The following is a 20031-nucleotide window of genomic DNA, read 5'->3' as shown; positions in this document are numbered from 1 at the left end:
CTATGCATTAGGGTTCAGCTAATCTAAATATACCTACTCCCTCATGAGGTATTGTATAAACTGACAAAAATTGGAATTGTAAGGAAGGTACTTGGGTGGATCAGGGGTTGACTTAAAGATAGCAGTAGGGGTGGTCACAAATGGGGATTCTTCAGAGTGGACTAACATGGTATCTCTCAGTGATTAATTTAGTGTCCCCACCCCACCATCTTATTTCTAATCTTCTGTAATGAGATTGACAATTACAGGGTAGCTGTCAAAGTTTTCTGATGATTTGAAGTTTGGGAGGTCAGTTAACCTGGTGAAGGGTTGTAGGTCACCTGATAGATGATCCTTAAAAATAATGTTCTTGCTTTAACCATTAATTAACATTAACCATTAAAAATCAAAAATCTTTGCTACCTTCCTAAATATAAAAAAAAAACTTTTACTGCATTAGCTTCCAAAATGATTTTTTTAAGGTTTTCAAACAGAAATTGAACTGATCAAGTGAGCTGCAACTATTTGGCTTTTTGCTTGAAGATGCATGGTACTTACAAGCACAGATGTTATGTTTGTTTATAATATATAATTTGCTTGTTTTTCTTCTCCCACTAGTTCAATAAACATTTACAGTCTTGCCCCAGTTGTTTTTGAAAGATTTATTATTGTTTTCACATAGGTTGGAAAATCAAACTGGATGTTCTCTTAAAAAAAAAACCCAAAACATTTTCGAGAAATTAAAATGAAAGTTTGACACATATTGGTTGACCTGCCACTGTTTTTTCTATATTTTGGGTGCCACTATCATTGGGTTAATGATTAGAATCCAGCTATATAGTTGAAAAGGTTGTGTACCTTTTACAGATGGTTGTCTGAAAATTGGCAACTAATGCCTTGCACCTGTGGAACAGAAAACCAGGTAACTTACTGACTGTGGTGGAGTGGGGAGTTTAATTTGGCTGATGATGAAAAAGATTTAGGGATTACTTTAGGGTATGGGGAATCTGAAGCATATAAGGCTCTGAAGGGGATTCAATGAAATGAATGAGGTTGAGTATATTCTTACTAGTCAGACAGAACCTAGGGGCTTGTATATGAAATTTTAGGGAAACAGATGGCTAGACCTCATGAAATTTAAATTAAAAAAAAGACCTAGGTGTTGCAGTTCAATCTGACATGAAGTATAAACAGGCAGCTAATAAGGCACATGGTGCCCAATATATTATTTATAGGACTTTTGCTAGTGGGGAGAGGGACATCATTATCCTCTATATAAGATGATGATTAGGCTGTATTTGGAATAATGTATTCAGCTCCAGAGACAGCACCTAAAAACAGATAGAAAATTTCTGGAGACTGTTCAAAAAAGACGATGAGATTAGTGATGAGTGCTAGTCAATGCACATATTAAGAATGGCTTTGAAGGCATAGACCTGGAAGTTTGACAGCCAGACATCTAAGGGAAAGCTGATTGAGGTGTATACATTGCTGAAGGGATTGAGTAAAATGAATTATGAAGGTCTGTTCTTCCTTGTAGATGAGACAAGAACTGGGGGGCACAAATGTAAATTCTCAGGGAATAACAAAAGACTGGATCTCATAAAGTTCATTTATGGGCAGGTGGGTTATTGAAATAAATTGTCTCCCAATATGGCTGAAGGCAGTGACCCTGCTAATAAAGTAGAATTGGATGGTTACCGTGTGGAAATGGGAATAGTATGAATATTGTTTTATTTGATTTTATATAATTGTTATTTATTATTTTATTTTTTTGACTGATGCAGAACTGTTCACTTCCTTGCATTATTTGGTCTTATTAATAATGGTAATGCTAATCAGCATGCAGACTTATTTTTCATTGGCTAAAAAAAAAAAACTATATCACAGTTTGCCCATCACTTAAAAGTGACTATACAGTTCCACCTTGAATTTTGTCAGACTCTATACCTCAACTAAAAAAAATGTTTGTGTTTATACTCCAGCACAATCACCAGTGCTGGTGTATAGAAGTTCTGAGTTTTTTTTTTTTTTTAGGCCTAGAGGCAAGATCTTAATACAGTATTCCAAATGTGGTTCTCACCATTCTTTTATGAAAGGGATATTAACTTCCTTCTCCCTGGTAGCAAAGATCCTATAAATCACTGATAATACACCCTAATCCTTCTTGACCACCTGTTTACACTGCAAGAAAGACACCATGTCTGCTATGTCATAACCCCAAAATATTTCTTATTCTGAACTACATTTAATTACTGTGTTTCTTAGTCTGTAAATAACTCTGGGATTTCTTTTCCCTAAATGAAAGATTACATTCAGTAGGATTAAAGTTCAGTTGAGATTATTAGAATAAATAGCCTACCAAGGTAGCAGAGGCAGAGAGCTTGATTAAGTTCAGAATGAAATTTGATGGTCATTTTTTGGTGATGGGAAAGGTGATTTTTTTCTTTTGGGAGAAAAGGTTTACTTCTTTGTATAATTTAGATTAACAACCAAAATTGAAATCTATAGAACGATTCCAAAATGCACAGTGAGTTTCACTTATTATAACAGGGTTAGTTGAATCAGCCATTTTATTTATTGAATCAAAACTTTAAAATCTGAATCCTTTATATGTTATACTGCAAGATTTTACAGTTATTAGAATCATAATTTTGGTTTATTGAATCAAAAAAGATTTGTTTAATAATCTGAGAAATTTAAACATATGTTCTTCTTTCCTAATTTTATTTGATCAAGTGATCTGAGTATTTATATTTGGCAGTGATGCAAGGAAGCAAGCTTATGCAGCATCAGCTTAAAAAAACAAAACAAAAAAACAACCTTACCCCATAACCTGTCCATTGCCTCTAATAAATTATGTAATTCTTTCTTAAATTTATTCCAACTGCTCACTTCCATAACATCATGTCTGTATGTCAATGATATAGGCCTCACTTTAAGAAAGATGTATATTTGCTGGAACGGGTGCAGAGAAGGGCAACCAGATTGGTGAAGGGAAACAAAATGGTGCTGTTACTAGGAAAGGCTTCAGTTCTGTAAATTGCGCGTCATCTCGAGCTAGGCACCTGGAGGGAGATCTGATTGAGGTGTTTTTAAAGCCTTGAATGAATTGAGTAAGCTGAATGTTAATGGCATTCTTCCACTTGCTGAGACTACACACATGAGGGGGACATAAATTCAAGTTGAGGAAGGATGGTGGGCGAAGTTTTTTTTTTTTTTTTTTTGGCTGATGCTATATAAGAGCTTGCTTTCTTGCATCATTTGCCGCCACCACCACCACCACCACCAGATGGAAATTGGAGAGTCAGTTACCCTCTGGTTGAAAGCAAATTTCTGTGCATCTATCTTGCAGCCATACTTCCTCAGTTTAAAATTGTGTCCCCTTACATGTGTTGTCTGAGATTATATTCCATCAACATTTAGCCTTACTCAATCCATTCAAAACTTTAAACATCTTAGATCTCTTTGCAGGTGATTAGTTTCCAGATGTATTTTGCAGAACTGGTCTTTCTTTGGTAAGAATGTCCTTTTGTTCCCCATACTAGTCTCATTGCTCTTCTCTGCACCTGTTCCAAGGGATCCACAGCCTTCTAAAACGGGGATTGCAGTTCTGTATTGCAGTACTCGAGGTGTGGCCTGACCATTGCCTTATATAGCAGAATAATTACTTCCTTATCCTGGTTGGTAAAATTCTTTGACAAAAATATTGACAAAACCCTGTGAGCTTTCCTAGCAGTGTGTCTGGCTGCTCAAAGAACATTTTGGATTGCACAATTATCCCTAGGTCTTTTTCATTCTCAACTACCTTTAGTGGGGGCACCACACAGTTCACATGTTAATCTGGGATTACTGTACCCATATGCAGTACAATACATTTGTTAATTTTAAACTTCATTTGCCACTTCTCAGTGGCGCCTCCGTAGCCAGGTGGGAAGGAGCAGCAGTGCGTAGCACATGTTTCTTGATTAGACCGGGGTTCGAGCCCGTCACCACCAAATACGGAAGATGCGGAAAGGTCAGGAAATGACCACCGCATATCCCGGAGCAATATGGCCTTAGTTGCTAATGCTCCTAAAAAAAAAAAAACCAAACCAAGCCACTTCTCAGCTGATATGCCTAATATTTCAGATCTTCTTATAATAGTATTTGGTGATTAGTCTTAATTTAACCACCCTGTATCATCTGCAAACTTAAACATGAAGCCCGATATTCCTTCATCAATATCATTAATAAAAATTGAAAACAACAAAGGGTTCAACACTGAACCCCGAGACACTGCTAATAACATTAATCCAAGAAGAGCAGTGCCCATTGATAACCACTCTCTTTATTCTCCCACTCAACCATCCCTTTATTTATAACAGTAACTTCCCCTAATTCCATTCTTTCAACAGCATTCTTTCATATGGTGCTCCTAAAAAAAAAAAACCAAATAACAATAACAATCTTTCATATGGAACAGTATTGAAAGTGTTTATGACATCTAAGTATGTGATGTCAAAATTATGTTTTGCATCCAGTTCCTTTGTTACTCTATCATAGTGTCTAATCAGATTGGTCAGACAAGATTCCCCCTTACAAATCCATGCTGTGATTCTAGTATACTGCATTCCTTTCTAGATGTTTCTGCATTACTTTTTTAATCAGTGATTCAATTATTTTCCCTGCAACAGAAGTCAAACTTACTTACTTGCCTGTAATTACTCACTTTAATCCCTTTTGTGAATGGGGAGACATTTGTATATCTATAGTAAATAGGAACCTCACCCGAATCAAAGGATGCTGTCATAATTAAGGCTGCAGGTTTGCTTACCTCTTTTGCCACTTTTTTTAATATAATTGGATAGATCCCATGAGTACCAGGTGCCTTATTTACTTTTAGCCTCAATTTCTTTTCCACTTTCTTCTCAGTTATCACAAAATAATTTAGCTCCCAGTATAACTTGATGTACCTCTGGTATTCTCATCCCAAAAACTTCTTTGTGGGTGATTGTAGATGCAAAATATTGATTCAGCTTGTCATCAATCTGAACATGATGATCAGTAGTTAAGCCATCTATTGGGCCAATGTGTTTCACCCCTTATAACATAAGCAAAACATTCTTAGCCAAAGAGTGCAAAAAACTTCTCATAATCTGCCTTAGCTTGCCTAGCTCCCCTAGTGACTTGGTTGCAGACTAGTTTGTACTTACCACAGGTTTCTATGTCCCTTACTAATTTATAATTATAACATGTATTTTTCTTCTCTGCCACAAGTTTTATCAGTGCAGACCTAAATTTAGATCTAAACCTGGTACAATATCTCTTAATTGGTATCAAAAGCTTAGTAGCTTCTGTGATTCAGTGTTTTTCACCCCCTATTTGCCTTTCATGTCCAAGTTGTTTTTTTTAGTCATGTTTACTGGTACTTATTGTATCCTTGATACACTCTAGATACTGTTATGTGATCACTCCAGTAGCTTTACACTGACATATGATATTTGCCCTGTACATCTGGTACTGATTATTGCACCACACTCAAATTGGTGCCTCGGTGGGCAGGAGCAGCAGTGCGTAGCACACACTTCTTGATTGGACCGGGGTTCGAGCCCATGACCACCAAATACGGAGGATGTGGAAAGGTCAGGGAATGACCATCGCATATCCCCAGAGCAATATGGCCTTAGTTGCTAATGCTCCTAAAAACCAAATAACAAACAAACACTCAAGTTACTTAGGTCACAATTTTAGCCCTCTGTTTAGCTGAATTTCAAATGGAAACCATCCCTTGGTGTATCTGCCCATATCTTTTATATAGTTCTGTTTGGACATGTTTAAGATGGAGTGGTTGATTCCTGAAATGATAGGGAGAAGGGTGTACTGAATAAACTGGCTACCTAGTATATACATAAATTGATAAACTGTTGAAAATGTGTGCATTTACCTCAGCTTATTTTCATGCAAATTTACATTTAGTGTTTTAGAAAGGTTCAATGGTCAGATCCTATCACTGATGGAAGGAGCTTTGGTTGGATCAGGTGAGTTAGTCTTTGTTAAAGGTTGTGGGGTTTTTCCCTCAAGGAAACTCTGGTTTTTCTTCTCCAGAGAAGCAAACCAATTGAAGAATGCATCATTGTAAATTTCAAGTATCGAAGTGGCATATCACAGTTCACTGATGTAAACTTTTCTGGCTGTGTATTTGAAACAAAATAATCTGCAAATCATTTTCCCCTCTCCACATCAATAGTTTGTTTTCATTATATAAATCTGGATATATAAGTTAAAAAAAAATAATAATAAACAAATAAATAGAGCTCTTTCAGATGAGTACCGGAAGAATACTTAGAAACTTTTAATTGTAGTTTTGAGATCTTCAGTTTTATATCCTGTTTATAGAAATATAATTGTATGAATAAAGAAAGCTATTGTTATTAGTTGAATAACTTTACTACCTTTTATAGAGAAGATGATAATTTCTACTTGAAGGGAACAGATATGGAGAACTTCACATTTGATATTGACCAGGCTCTGGATGAATTTGAAAGAAGTGAAGGTAAGAAAGTAGCAGTTAGTAATTAATGGAAATGTAATGCAAAGGTAAACAATATTTAATTCTAGAAAAATTAGATATGAATTTGTATATTAGATAATGAATTTGATTTTACATTTGTTTGTAATCAGTGCCTGAAGTTTTATTATATAAGGGAGTATGGTAAAATTCCATTTAAAACTTTTTGAAGAGTGTTTTAAACATGTTTAGGTGTAAGATAAGATGCATAACTTGTCTCTTACATGCATTTGCACATGTGCTTCAAGCTCTAAGAAATGAGCTCTTTTTCATTGTGAGAATAATTTAGAGACAATGTTCGTACAGAGCTGACTGGCCCATGTTTCACTGTTATCCACATGGACTCCACTTTTAGAAAAATTCGTAGGAATTCCTTAGGACTAACTGATTCATGTGTTTCTTCTTTCTTTCCTTTTTATATATATATATATATATATACAGAAAACCCCCGCTATTCGTGATATCTTTATTCGCGGTCGCTGATTTAATATAAAATGAAACCTTAAAAAAATGTGAATTTTAAAGCACCGTGAACATTTTCTGCCATAAAAAAAAACACAGGTGTGGCTAAAATCATCTTTCCCGGTCAAAACAGCGCTCAGTGGGCTGAGGGAGAGGGGTGACAAAATCGCGAACCTGGATGTTTCTCGCTAATCCTTGTTCGGTATGTGTTATGCGCTTGTCATGGAAGGTTTCATCGTTTGCTTTTAATTTATATGCTTATAAATTGATATGCTCACAAAAGTGATAAATCTACCATTTTGCAGTGTAAAACAGACTTTTTCGAGTGTGTTAACGGAAGAAAGTAACTTTATTGTGGACAAGTTCTTTTTAATCCGTACAAAAATATGGCTACAAATAACAAGGGAAATGTGAAAAGATCAAAGTAGGTGATGATTAACCCAGGGGGCTCATCTGGTGAGTATGGGCTTGGCACACCCAGGGTCCTGAGCTGGATATCATCATTCTTCTCTTTCTTGGTGATTCCCTTCTATTTTTGACTCTCTCTCTCTCTCTCTCTCTCTCTCTCTCTCTCTCTCTCAGGGTAACTTGGGAATTTTTTTTTTTCCTGGTGCAGCATAAACCTCAGGCTTCCTTGTACCATATGACTATTAATAATAATAATAAAATTGAGTTATTAGACAAAATTTCTAATGGTGGAAGTGTCTCCTCAGTGGCAAAACATAAAATCAATGAGTCAACGGTATGATCAATCAAAAAATCAGAAGAAAAAATCCGCCGTAGTGTCCATGAAAACGCGCTAATTGCTTCAAAAATGCTCTGTAACTCGTGATGTTAAATTAGAAAAAAAATGGAAAAGGCTTTAAATCTGTGGATAGAAGACCGAACTCAAAATAAAATTCTGTTAAGTTCACTCATCATTCGTGAAAAGGCAAAACTCCTTTATCAACACTTTAGCGAAACTGGTGATAGCACTGGCGGGATAAGTTTTTTTTAGCTAGCAAAGACACTAGTTTGAAAGATTTGTTTGAAATTTCAAATGAATATTACATTTAATATTAAATAGTTTCTTATTTTAATTTCGATGCCATATGCTTGCATTTCACTATGTACTGTCTATGTACATAGTCATATTCTGAAGGTACATATAATACATACATAGACAAAATTTTAGACTAGTTTTTCTTATATATTTCATACTTTGAACGGAACCCCTTTATCACTATGGGAGCCATAACTCAGTATTCGTGGCATTTCTCAGGAACGTAACCCCCACAAATAGTGGGGGTTTACTGTATATACACAGCAATACCCCGCATAGCACTGATAATTGGTACCGAAACTGTTCCGTGTTTTGTGAAACTATACTGATTGAGGTATAATTATAATGGGTTTTAACTGAATGCGTGCCAGAGAAACAGTTGATAAACAAATTATAATAAATCTATAAACAATTTGCACTTGATAGCCAATTAAAAGGATTTGAAATAAAAAATATTGCAAAAATTTTATTAATGAAAAGGTAACAAATGAGAGATGAGAAAAAAAGCTTTGTTTATTTAGGTATTTCGATAATAAAGTCTGGTGAAGTCATCTCTTCTTTTTCTTGGCGTACAAGTCTTTGTGGCATCGAATTCCATCTTGTAAAATTTTCCGTATTTTGATGCTATGTTCAACATCCGGATCTCCATTCATAATCAGCTCGCAGGCCATGTCAACTCTCCCAAAAAAATTTCTCCAATTATTCTGTTGAAAATTCTTTTGGTTCCATTTCAGAATTGTTTTCCTCTTCTTCATATGCAGTTTGCTCATCAATTTCAAGGAGAGTTGCATCATCTAAGTCATTTGCAGTCACATTCATTGGCAATGTCCAAAGTTTCGAATCCCAAGTCTCTTCTAATCTTCACAACATCTTCAGTAATTGTCTGAATTTGCAATTCAAAACCAGCGAAATCATTTGCCAAATGGGCAAAACATGTTGCCAAACAGAATGCTTGTTGGTGGCAGTGATTTCTAGCCAAGATGCAAATATAGTTTTGATCGTACCCTTCTAAGGGTAAAAAATAAATTGTGAAATGAAAAGCTTGAAAAGCTATCACATCATCTCCTCAGGATGGAATTAAGAATACTGAACACTGTTGCATATTGCTGCTGACTGCCCAAAGGGAGCTATTGGCACGTGCATGTGAGACAATAGAGTTGGTACCGCAGCATATATTTATGCATACCTAGGCTATGACAATGTAGCATATATGTAGAGTAAGTGTCTAGGCTATTGAATGAGTTTTAATATGTACAGTAAATTTTCGACTTAAACTTAATTGAAAACCGTGTTATAGTGAAATCTGTGCTGTTTGAAGCCGTGCTGTGTGAGGTATTGCTGTATATGAAAAGCCTAAACATGAAAGAAATTCAAATTGAGGAAGGATGGTTGCAGGATAAATGTGTGAAGATTTGGCTTTACCCAGCAGGTTGTTGATTGTTGGAACAAACTTCCATCTGTTGTTGTGGAAGTGGATAGTTTGAATAAATTCAAGGAAGAATTAAACTGATTATTGGAGGAGATGAACAGTTGATGTGGGAGTTCCTTTTTTTTTGCTGATGCTTTATAAGCTTGCTTTCTTTCATCATGTGCCACTACTAATAATACTTAGTACCATGCATGGATTGAAGGTTGAGAAGATGAAAGAAGATACTTATTGACCCTGGACTTGAATTTTTGTAGATTGTAATTTTCAGGAAATATGTGTGAAGGGGCTCATATATGGAAGCACAGATAAGAGATGGTGGCATGTGTAGAAAAATTTTAAAATAATTTGTATGTTAATAGACACATTGAAGGTCATTTCAGATATATACAGTAAACCCCCGCTATTCGCGGGGATTACGTTCCTGAGAAATGCCGCGAATACCGAAAACGCGAATACTGAGTTATGGCTCCCATAGTAATAAAGGGGTTCCGTTCCAAAGTGCGAAATATATAAAAACTAGTCTAAAATTTTGTCTATGCATGTATTATATGTACCTTCATAATATGACTATGTACATAGACAGTACATAGTGAAATGCAAGCATATGGCATTGAAATGAAAATAAGAAACAATTTAATATTAAATGTAATATTGATTAGAAATTTCAAACAAATTTTTCAAACTAGCGCCTTTGCTAGCTAAAAAAAACTTATCCAGCCAGTACTATTGACAGTTTCGCTAAAGTGTTGATAAAAGGGTTTTGCCTTTTCACGAATGATGAGTGAACTTAACGGAATTTTATTTTGAGTTCGGTCTTCTATCCACAGATTTAAAGCTTTTCCATTTTTTCTAATTTAACATCACGAGTTACATAGCAAATTTTTGAAGCAATTAGCACGTTTTCATGGACACTACGGCGGATTTTTTCTTCTGATTTTTTGATTGATCGTACCGTTGACTCATTGATTTTATAATGTTTGCCACTGAGGAGACACTTTCACCATTAGAAATTTTATCAAATAACTTAATTTTATTCGCTAATGTTATCATCTTCTTTGATCTTTTCACATTTCCCTTGTTATTCGTAGCCATATTTTTGTACAGGTTAGAAAGAACTTGTCCACAATAAAGTCACTTTCTTCCGTTAACACACTTGAAAAAGTCTGTTTTATACTGCAAAACAGTACATTTATCACTTTTGTTAGCATATCAATTTATAAATTGATAAATTTATTCAATTTATAAGCATATAAATTAAAAGCAAACGACGAAACCTTCCATGACAAGCGCATAACACATACTGAATAAGGATTAGCGAGAAACATCCACGCTCGCGATTTTGTTACCCCTCTCCCCCCCACCCATTGAGCGCTGTTTTGACCGGGAAAGATAATTTTAGCCACGCCCATGTTTTTTATGGCGGAAAACGTTCACGGCACTTTAAAATTCACATTTTTTTATATTCACATTTTTTCATTTTATATTAAATCAGCGACCGCGAATACACGAAACCGCGAATGGCGGGGGTTTACTGTACTTTAAATGACCTTCATTTAATGTAATGTGTCGTTATAAAAGTATTTCCTTCAGTGTCCACACATCACATATGTACCTACATACAAAAATATATATATATGAATGTATGTATGTACTCCAGAAAGGGTTAATGAAAGGCTTAATTTATACAGGATGTAAAATTAATGATAAGCTATATCAGTTATAGTTTGTTTTGAATTCATACTTTTACCAATGAAATTTTCGTGTGGCAATTTTATTTTTTTTATGGGGACCCCACATGCTAAATATTATGTATAGTGAGGATATCCTACCTTTTATCTAACCCTCTCTAATCCCCACTTAGTACTTTAATACTAATGCCACTTTTTCTAGATCCTTTAGCTACTGCAACAGGATCTAGAAAAGTTGGGCAAATGGGCTGAGAAGTGGCAACTGAAGTTTAACATTGACAAATGCAAAGTACTGCATATGGGTAGAATTAACCCCCAGAGAAACGTACCAACTGCATGTTACTACACTTAGGGTGGTAGAAAATGAAAAAGACCTGGCAGTAATTTGTGCAGTCAGATATGAAGTTTTCTGAGCAATGCAGACAGGCTGCCTGAGCAGGTCATGGGGTATTGTCAATGATATAGAGGAATTTTGCTAGTAGGGAAAAGAAGGCAATTATACCAGTGTATAAGGCAATGGTCAGGCCATGCCTTGAGTACTGCATACAAGTCTGGAGGCCTAATTTTAGGAAGGATGTAGAGTTGCTTGAGTGTGTACAGAGAAGGGCAACAAGATTAGTGAGGAGAATGAAGGGGTCCTCTTACCAAGAAAGGCTTAAGTTATGCAAATTGCAGCGGCTGGAGACAAGGCACCTGCGAGGTGATCTGATTGAGGTGTATAAGGCCTTGAATGGTTTGAGCATGCTGAATTCTTATGGGATTCTTTTGCTTGCGAAATTAATGTGACTTTTTTTTTTTTTTTTTTTGTCTGATGCTTCATACGCTTGCTTTATTGCATCACATGCCTCCACCACTATGACTACTACTGTATATCGGTGGTCATTCTGATATACAGATTTGTGTGACTATACATGGAAAAAGTAATAATAGCTTTATTTAGCAGCTTAATATTAATTTGTAATTTCAGATTTTGTTAAGAAAGAAATGAAGTCAGTTGGCCTATGATTAGTTCTCTATTTCTTAACTGTCAGTGAACAGTTTTCACATTTTGATTTTTTATTTCTGTTGATTTGAAGATAAGAAGATTGTTTAAAAAATCTTAAATGGAAACGAAAGATATAGCATTTTGACATTCAAATTTTTTTGATTGTTAATTATGCTTTGTTTTAGAAAATTTTATTTCAGTGGTCTTATGATGAAAATGTTGGATTATAGTGAAGTGTTATTATTTATCTTGTAAAATATTTGATTTTGCATGGTAGAACTTATTTTATAATGAAATCTGATTTTTTTTCCTTCTCATTTTCTCTATACAGATATAACTGTGTCCCAACAAAACAGGCCTAGTGGAAGTGTAATTGAGCCATGGAGAACAAATCCAGCTGGAAAAATAAAAAGGAACAATGTAGCTAGGACTTTAATATCTGATAATTTTCATCATAGACAAGACCAGTTACACTATATCCATCAAACATTAGCTCCACTGAATTCACAGTATGTTTGTTCAGAACACTTTCCTGAAATAGACTTGAGTGAGGCTGACTTTGCTGCCAACCTCAAATCAAGCACATTATTATCTTATCCATTATTACAACCACATGCCCAATTTAATAATAGTGATAGTAAATTGTATAATAAATCATTCCATGTAGCAGGTGATATTTTACCGAATTCTAGGTCATCACAAAGTGAATCTAACTTAGATGACGTTAGAACTTTAAATAAAGCAGTTTATACTCCTGCTGTTATACCTCATTTATCAGAATCAGAATCAAATGGCTATCATTTAAAGGATGATGAGGATGTTCTCTGTATCTCTGTAAATAATTTGAACTCTGTGGATGCTTCACCAAATGGACTCTCAACGTCAGAGATTGAAATACAGTTAATTCCTTCACAAAGAGTGCAACCTTCTAGTTTAAGTGGTAAAAATGGAAATACTATAGATAAAGAAAATAGTGTATCATGTTCTGATATTAATACACTTTCTGTAACTCACAAAAATAGTACGTTAGATAAACCATTCTCATATGAGAAATGTAATTCTTCCCAGAATGAAAAAACTTTATTTGAAGAATTGTCAATCCCAGATACAGATAAGGAAAGTTGTTTGGTGCAGTTTCTGGATTCCAAACAGAAATGTAGTAACCAAGTAAGGGAAGATGCTGAAGGAAAATATACCAATCATTTACCAAATGAACTTTACCAGTTAAATTCCACTACTTTGCATGGCGAAAATGTTTTTCCTGTTCACCCTGAGCCAGACACTAAATTATTAGACAAGGTTGAACCTGTTGATGTATTTAAGAAAGACACTAAACAATGTGACACTGAAGGTGACTGTGTATTAAAAGTAGAATCTCATGATGTTTACACAAGTAAAACTGACCCTATACATCAGCAAAGCATTAATTTATTTGAAGAAAAAGTTTATGAAGATCAAGGAGTTTCTTGCTCTCCTGGGCAGAATGAAATTCAACCTACTGTTGGGTTTTTAAATATAGAAGAAAAGGATATTAATCTTCAGGAAGTGGATGAGTATCTGGGTAATATGATAGATAGTGTTGAGGAATTGCAAGATAAAGATTCTGGTGTGAGCTTGCAAGAGGGTGATTTAAACTATAGTAATCACCAACAGATACAGCCTTCTTCAGAACATGCCTGTGATGAAAAGGACAATGTATATTCTAGTCTGGATAATGTACATACTACCAGTCATATACCAGAGCCTCAGGATTCTGTAACTTTAGATCGGACAGATGCAAACTGTACAGATGAAATTAAGTTGAATTCTGTAAGCATCCCAACTAGTGTAGCAAAATCATCAAATCAGACACAGAGTGAAATGGATAAAAATAAGGAATCTCTAGGTAAAAATGTGCAGAATTTAGATGATCAGAAAGAGCTGCAGCTAGACATTCAAAAAATAGAACATTTGCTCCTTGAAAACAACAAAATTTGTACAGGTGCCCGTCCAAAAAAGAGGGATTTTATTATTAGTAGTGGGCTTGTTGTAGGAAATGGACAGAACTGCAACCAAGATCCATGCACATCTAATTTTGAGGTGTCATTGCAAGAATGTAGTGAGCGTAACTTATCTTCAGATTTAACATCTGGATTGGAATCTAAATGTATAAATATAGCATTGGATAAGCATTATCAGGACCCACAGACAGAGGAGATGTCTGTGGCATTAATAAAAACATGCAGCACAGCCAAGGAATTGGAAGAAGGAAGTGTGGATGAAAGTAAAACATCTGTTGTGTTAAAAGATGAAGAAATAAATGCTCACAGTGATGAAGATAGTAGGCTTATCCTTGATTCAACAGAATCTTCAGTATCTGGAGGAGGATCTAGTTTACAAGATCAGAGTGTTTCCCATGCTCCCCGCATACCACGACCTACATCTTTAAATTTATCAGCACGTGTTACTGTTAAACCTAAAACTTCACCCACCGACCTCGGAATTGAAGATTTGTCAACAACACCAGAGAGTGAAGATCAGAAAGAACAGTCCTGTGAGCCAGAAGGGTTGGCTACAAGAAATGAAAATGGAGGTAAGTTTAAAAAAACCCCCCTTTTTTTTTTTTATATACTAAATGTAGTTTCAAATATTAGTGGGTCTTTCTTAATAACTTGCTTGTGCAGTACTTTCTAAATTTACAAAATTTTGATTATGAACTTGGTTTGATCTTCTGAATTCTTGTTAATTTCAGTAATTTTGCAAAATGTCACCTTTTAAAGTAAAATGAATGAAAATTAAATAGTTCCATCATTTATATATTTTAGTATATAATGCCATCTATTTATATTATGTGGTGGCTTTTAGCACTTGGACAGTACTTGCTGCCCTCTTACATGTGGGTGAAATGCACCCTCTAATAAATAGAATCAAGAAATATAAAAATAGTACATATATATTATTTTAGTGAAGTATATTAAGTTTCTCCATATTTTTTATTTTATTACATTTTTTAGGTGCATTAGCATATATGCATAAGCTCTGTTGTCTTCACTGTGTCCATCTGCATGTAACAGAAGAACTTTCAGTGGATGGATTTTCATGAAATTTTATATTTGGTTTATGTAGAAAGATTTGTTGAGCCATCCCAAATTTCATTAAAATCAGACAGACAGAAATCTGGGAATTATTATTTGTTTTTTCCATACAAATTATATGGAAAAAAGAAATTCATAGATTAAATGTAATTTTATTGGAGTATTGTTATGCAGTAATGTTAACTTTGGACATTCGGTGCATGCATTGCATGTATTATGTAAAACTCATGAATGTGGTATTTCTTGTGAACAGATATATATATATGAATATGAGTTAAGTTAATAGTGGTAAGAGTTTTTAAAGGTAAAATATGATATACTAGCTTATCAGGTAAACCAAAAACCATTGCAGGTACCCAACGTGACCTGGAAAAAAAATATAAATATATGTCATGACATAAGCAATAAATTATAAAAAAATATAAAAAATACCATTAAAATGTTAATATACAGACCGATGTAATGTTTAATCGTCTTAGATGGCATTAATTGGTTATGTGACTATTTAATATAATATTTATATTTATTATAAAATTTATTATTTGCTTTTTCATACTTGGATATATATATATATATATATATATATATATATATATATATAGAGAGAGAGAGAGAGGGAGAGAGAAACGATATTTAAAAGTATGCAGGAGAAGAGAAATAAATATTATACAGTTTTAATTTAACTGAATGGCTAAGTTTCAAGAATGTAAAACTATAGAGTTTTATATGTTGTGTTCTATAAAGTTATAATCTTAGTAAATACTTGATAAGAAGATAACTATATATACTTTTCACTTCAGTTAACACATTCACTCTTTCTTGAATGCAAATATGCAGTATTGGATTTTGATCCATTTGGAGGGGGAACTACCCTACTTTTAGAGCTTTCAATATGACAGGTTAAAACCAATATTTTTGTCAAGCAATCTTCATTGACAGCTGATTAATTCAGCTGTAATGAGAAGAAAGCTTATTGATGTTTAGACATTACTTAATAAGAAAATGTTCAATCAATATAATTTTTGGTGTATGTTTCTTTGGTCTCTGGAAAGCTTTTAAGATCTGTCATAGCCTCTTTCCACTCTTACCACAGAAATCTATTCATATAAAAGAAAGTATATACAAGTCCCTGTAATGTAGCCAGAATTGTTTGTTTGTTTTGACATTGAGGTGTTTCAGTCATTCAAATTGCAACATTTCAGTAGTAAATTACTTAAATCTACCACATGATATAATAGTGTAGTCACTTAATTATCCCACAAGAAATTTTCATCTTGATCAAAATTATTATTAATTTCCGTTATAAATTATTACTATTTGCTAACTTGCCTGAAATGTAACACACTGCTTACATTAACTTGTTAATTCCATGGCCAAATGTGCAATATTAAATATAAATTTTAGCAGTTCAAACTGGGTGTAATATTTCAGCTTGATATGTTTGCTGCTGGAATGCAAACTTGCGTCAATGTGTGCTGTAGCTTTTTGTGCCTTAGCACAAATATGTGTCCAATTGTGGTCAATAAATGAGCAATATCGACACACTGATTGAACTGTGGGCTATTGCATTATGGTTGAGATTTTGCTTGGTGTCAATCACTCTGTCTAGAGAGCTAAAAGCTGTAAAAGCACTATAAAAGTTATTTTATCTAGTTTAGTATTTTATACAAGAAGGAAAGGTAAAATTTTTTGAAGATTATGCTTGCTGAATTTTAATTCCTTACTTTGTAAAAAACAAAACATCATCCTTAGATATTTAAAGTGGCTCGAGAGCTTGCGAATCGGTTCATCCAGTCACAATACTATTAATAGGGACAGGGGGATCCGTTTACACCCCCTGTTTGAGGCAGTTGTCCTCAGAAGGGATGACCGTTTCTGTTTGACACGCTCCCGAGCCACTTCCATTTCCGATACGCGCATGGAGAATGTAGATCATGTGTCTGATGATCACGTGCATGAGTGCCATGGACCGGCTACTTAAGGATGTGTTTTAGCACTGGTAGTATGCTGTTGAAGAAGGAGACGGCAGTTCTCCGAAAGCTCCAGATTGTATTGTTTTATCGCTTTTAACCTAGTTTATTTTAATTAATTTTATTGTTTTTAACTATATTTTAACTATAATTTAATCAGTGTTTTATTTTATTTGCATCATATTTCATTGTATATTATTTCATTGTATAGTAAATTTTTAGTTTAATTCCTGGCTGGTGTCTATCATTAATTATTATAGTATCATCCTTAGAGTTTGTCTACTGATAAAATTTTGTGTAAAAAGTGCTTTCCTGTAAAATTTTACATTAAGGAGTTGTTATGATGGATCTACACCCTGGGACATCAGGACTTGAACAGGAATGGACAGTATGTTAAAGCTGATTACATTGAATCAGCTCTTTATAATGTCATCTGATACTGAAATAGAATTCTATTCAAATGATGCAGATTTTGAATCTTGTTCAAATGCATTTGTTGATGTTAAAATGCTACAGGTGACAGATGCTGGCATTATTTGGAGTGATGATTCTTCACAGATGAAATCCTTTTACTAAAAAGCATTGCCTACTTGTTCCAGTACCCCACAGAAGCACCCCAAGGCACTCATAAAGGACCCTTGCAAATATAAGCCGCTGCAAGTTTGTTCAACTCAGGGACTAAGTATGCATTTTTGGCCTCAACTAAGGGTTTTTCCTTCAATGCATTAATAATACATACCACCTCTTCTTATATATAGGTTAAAAATGGAGCTTTTAACATTTAGATAAGTCTTCTCTAGGAAGAAGGTAGAAATTCATTAGAACAAATTTTATTGGAGAATGTTAAAAAAGATCTGCTCTCAGTGGGATAGGGAGGCAACTAACAAATTTGCTCTGGAAAAAATCCAGGTAAAAGTGCAAGCTTACTTAATATATACATCTCATTTTTCATAATTTTTACTCAACTTATCAACTAGTTCTTGGTAATTTTCACTCAACTTATCAACTAGTTCTTGGTAATTTTCACTCAACTTATCAACTAGTTTTTTCTAATTTTCACTCAACTTATCAACTAGTTTTTTCTAATTTTCACTCTTGGTGTTAACAGGAAAGCCACTCACTACAATGCAAAGTAGCTGCCAAACAATTTGCTCAGCATCAGTCATTTTGTCTTACAATTCTTGTGTAGCCACACCTTTCACGTTTTGCATCAGACAATTTTGGAAACATTGTATGTGCTTGAAAGTTGAGGATTACCTCGAATTCTTTAACAAATTGTTTGACCAGTTTCAGTTTGATACACACTGGTGGAAGCAAGACAGTCTCTGAACCAATCTCAAGTTCCTATAGATATCCCATTTATGCTGGTCATACTTTATCCTTTCTAACACATGCTTCACATTTCTGTAGTTTTTTTTTTTTTTTTTAATATGAACAGTGTGTATGAATCAATAGGACTATATTCCCCTTATAAAGTAATGCAACTTTGAAACTTACTTGAACTGTCTAAAGAAAGGTGCCACCCTTCTGGATTGTCACTACTATAAAAATCAATTTCTTCATAAAGACCAGTCAAATCAAAACAATGGCACAGGAATTCTGCAACAGTGTAAAAATGTGCATAAGTGACATGTAATTTTCTCTATGTGGAAGTCTTGCAGCACTGGGATCCAGTGGATACCATTCTTTTAAACAAGATGTCAGAGTTTGGCATTGGATTTGGTTAGATGCAAATGTCTCTATAAGTCATTTCTTGTTGATTAGGGAAATGTGCTTTACTTGAACAAGCTTATGAGGTGTAATCTCAATTATTCTGTGCACCAGACTCATCATCCATTCATGAAGACTTCTCAAGAAGGTGCAGTGGGAATTTTTCAGGTCTTTATTGTGTGGTAATGTAGCAAAGACAATGCTATTTTTGAATATGCTATAGCTTCTCGATCCACAAACTTTTTAAAATTTATGTCCAACGTACAAAAGTAGCAGTTGTCATGTTGGTTTATGTTCTCTTTCCATATTTGAGGTATATCAAAAAAAAAAAAAAAAAATTTTCTGTTTATACTCTGTGATGACCACATAAAGTTCACAAGATAAAATATAAGAACATCACTGAATTTAGCAGTCATGCTGGGTTGAACCACTGTCAACTCAAATTTGTATACAAATGTACCCTCACATTTGACCACTTGGCCACGGCATCCTTAAATGTTTCGTTTGTACTCTAGCATGATCACTGGTTAGAGGATTTTATAGTTAATCATTTTAAAAATGAATACAACTATCTAGGAGTCACATGGGGTTTAATCACAATCTACGGTCCACTCAAACATGTATGCTTTTGCACTGTTGTGTCTCTAATGTTGACCTACAAATACCACACAGAAATGAGGTGTCCACAATTTGCCTTGATCGCTCACATATATTCCAAAAGAAGCATCATATGTATTGCAAAACTTGGTGCCATCAACAATGTTATGTTTAAACTGCTTCAGACCTATATGATGTCTGTATGCATAGTGAGAGAGTCTGGAGATAGCTCAACTACATTTGGTAACCTTAGTAGACTAGGAAAAAAAAAAAAAAAAAGTATAGTACAGGTTCTTATATATCACAATATTGGTTATGCATTTATTTAGTACGATAGTATGAATCAGAGCTGTAATACTCAATATGTTCTACGTTGATAATAATATTAGTAAATTAATAAGAGGAGTTTACCTCAATATAGTACGTGGAACACTTCCGTATGATACCCTCCAGAAATTAAAACGGAAAAAACGAAAAAAATCGACAACTTACCGGTACATTAAAGTAAAATATAAATAAAGTAAAATGTAAATAATTAAATAATC

At 34.3% G+C, this 20031-nt stretch overlaps 1 protein-coding gene across 1 annotated transcript in view; it reads left to right on the top strand.

Annotated features, from left to right (window-relative positions):
* LOC150086169 (uncharacterized) overlaps positions 1–20031 on the top strand; it is a 249210-nt gene that overhangs the window by 33688 nt on the left and 195491 nt on the right. Inside the window, exons 2-3 of the mRNA XM_090374434.1 lie at positions 6423–6514; positions 12467–14707. Of these exons, the coding sequence (XP_090230560.1) occupies positions 6423–6514; positions 12467–14707 (2333 nt within the window). The remainder of the gene's footprint in view (positions 1–6422; positions 6515–12466; positions 14708–20031) is intronic.

This window comes from Mastigoproctus giganteus, chromosome 5 (assembly GCF_048544385.1).
Source record: "Mastigoproctus giganteus isolate SK-2022 chromosome 5, ASM4854438v1, whole genome shotgun sequence".
In the NCBI taxonomy this organism is placed as follows: domain Eukaryota; kingdom Metazoa; phylum Arthropoda; class Arachnida; order Uropygi; family Thelyphonidae; genus Mastigoproctus; species Mastigoproctus giganteus.
Note: the sequence above shows the minus strand (reverse complement) of the source record. Positions and strands in the feature narration are given on the sequence as shown.